Here is a 2500-nt window from a genome sequence, read left to right on the forward strand (position 1 = left end):
AACATCTGATTGGCTGTTACGTGTGTAGATCTGTCTCGAGCAGGGCCAGTAGTCTCTCTCGAGCTGAAGCAGTTACTATGGGTCTATTTGATGTGGTTGGGCTGTATGTGTTCATGCACGCGTGTGTCTGTGGGGTGTGTGTGCTCGTGACAATGTTGCAAAATATGACTGTGGTGACTGCACAGAGTGTCATGTTTAGTACATACTATACCTGACTAAGCATACTGCAGCAGTATCTGTACTTATGCAGTGCTCTCTGTAGATGTTCATGCTGTTACCAGAGGAACCTAATTTAGGGTTGAACTAGTACCCCTGCCCTCTCTGTCTTTATCAAAACATAACAGAGAAGTTACAGCGTACATGTGTGCGTGTGTGTGTGGGTGGGTGGGGGGGCGCTTCACTTTAGGAAAGGGTAAACAAACAAGCCCTGTCTGTGAAAACCAGCTGTGCGCACTCATCATCGTGCTGAGCAGCACAGGTGTGTGTGTGTGTGTGTGTGTGTGTGTGTGTGTGAGAGTGTGTGTGTGTGTGAGCGTGCGTGCGTGCGTGCGTGCGCGCATCTCAGCAGGATGACTTACAACAGCAGAGGGAAATAATGTTTCTGCTGACAACATACACACAAAATCTCTTAAAGCTGTCTATAAACTGCCAGCACAGCTACCGATGAGGTTTAAAATGAGAGCTTACCTTTGTGCAGTGTGTGTCTAGGTGTGTGTGTGTGTGTGTGTGCGGGTGTGTACATGAGTGTGTGTGTATGAACAGGGTGATTTACAGTTATTTTTAGATCTAGGACATTTCTCCGTTTGGTTGAGGCTGTGCTAAGAGCCCAAGGGCTAAACAGACACTTAAAACTCTACATATACTGTAGATGTGTGGTGCAGAGATGTATAGAGTATAAAACTCTACGTATAGATGTGTGGTGCAGAGATGTGTAGAGTATTTTCACTAGTAGGCTTGTAGCATACTGAAGATGTTCTCTCTGATTATGTCCGGTCCCTCTGCTGCCTTGAGCTCAGTTTGCTGATGTGGCCTTTTCCACCTGTCTGTCCTCTGTCTACTCTTTCATCCCTCGCCCTCACGCCATCCTCCCGTCCACCACTCTTTCTCTCCATACTTCTGACTCCTCATCTTTCCCTGTTTCCATCTCCCTCCGTCTCATTCTCTCATTCCATCTCGCTCTCCCCTTCTCTTGCCCCCTCTTTATTTATCTGTCATTCTCTCCATCTCTCTGTCTCCACAACTCTCCCCCTCTCTATCTATCTCATGTCTTATCTCTTTATTTTTTTGAAATCTGTTTTTTTTTCTTGTCCATCTCTGTCTCCCCATCCATCCCACTCTCCATCTCTCTCTTTTTTTCTCTTCCTCACCATCTCTCTCTCTGTTTTTCAGGGGAAGAAGTTTGAGATTCTGCCAGACGGACTGCCCTCGGCACGGAAGCTCATGTACTACACCGGCTGCCCCATGCGCTCGCGCCACCTCCTGCAGTTGCTTAGCAACAGCCACCGCCTCTACATGAACCTACAGCCTGTGCTCAAGCAGGTGCGCCGCCTGGAGGAAAACGAAGGTACGCTGTGTGTGTGTGTGTGTGTGTCTGTATGTGTGTTTATGGAGGTGTTTATACATGAGGTAGGTACATGCAGTATGTGTGTTTTAGGTGATAACATTCAAATATTCTGACTGTGCCTTTGCAACTGTGTGTGTGTTTGCAGTTTTACATTTAGGAAGTTCAATATGTGTTGAAGTTTTTGTGAATGTGTGTGTGTGTGTGTTTGCTGAGGTAGGTGAACATGTGCTATAAATAGTAGATGCTACCGTCGGCATGCTGAGGTCAAAGAAAATGTGCTGAGATGCAGCATGCTGTATGTTGGACCATGTGGTGGTGTCTGGGAATGTATGTATGTGTGTGTGTGTATGTGTATGTGAGCGAGGGAGTGTGTGTGTATGTGAGAGTGACTATTTCACTCCGTGGAAAAGAGGCAGCATTGAGGTGGGTGAAAGGATGACTGTGTGTTGTCCCATGGAGACAATGTTGTGCTTTTGAGCTTAGTATGTACCCTATTTATATAGTCATCATTAACAGAATAGAAGCTGTACCATGCATTGCACATGAGCGTGCGTGCGTGCGTGCGTGCGTGCGTGCGTGTCTGTGTGCGTCTGTGTGCTTGTGATTTACTTCCCCTGTCTGTTTCACCCCCACGTATGGCGTAGATGTAGTACCCTGAGTCGTACTGTGTTAAAGTGTATGTGTGATTTAACATCCCCCCCCCCCCCCCCCTCCACACACACACAGAGAAGAAGCAGTACCGTGAGTCGTACATCAGCGATGCTCTGGAGCTGGACATGGACCATCTGGACGGCCGCTCCCGGGCCAGCGGCAGCAGCATGGGCAGCGTGTCTCGCCACAAGCGCCTGTCACGCCACTCCACCACCAGCCACGGCAGCTCGCACACCTCGGGCATCGACACGGGCAGCTTCCGCGTGCCCGGGCAAGGAGCCCCTA

General features: G+C 48.8%; 1 protein-coding gene across 1 annotated transcript in view; it reads left to right on the plus strand.

The window, feature by feature from the left end:
• Positions 1 to 2500, plus strand: part of frmd6 (FERM domain containing 6) — a 22715-nt gene that overhangs the window by 18668 nt on the left and 1547 nt on the right. The window contains exons 10-11 of the mRNA XM_031580200.2: positions 1390 to 1564; positions 2291 to 2500. The exon at positions 2291 to 2500 is cut by the window's right edge and continues 111 nt beyond it. Of these exons, the coding sequence (XP_031436060.1) occupies positions 1390 to 1564; positions 2291 to 2500 (385 nt within the window). The remainder of the gene's footprint in view (positions 1 to 1389; positions 1565 to 2290) is intronic.

Source organism: Clupea harengus, chromosome 14 (genome assembly GCF_900700415.2).
Source record: "Clupea harengus chromosome 14, Ch_v2.0.2, whole genome shotgun sequence".
Classification (NCBI taxonomy): domain Eukaryota; kingdom Metazoa; phylum Chordata; class Actinopteri; order Clupeiformes; family Clupeidae; genus Clupea; species Clupea harengus.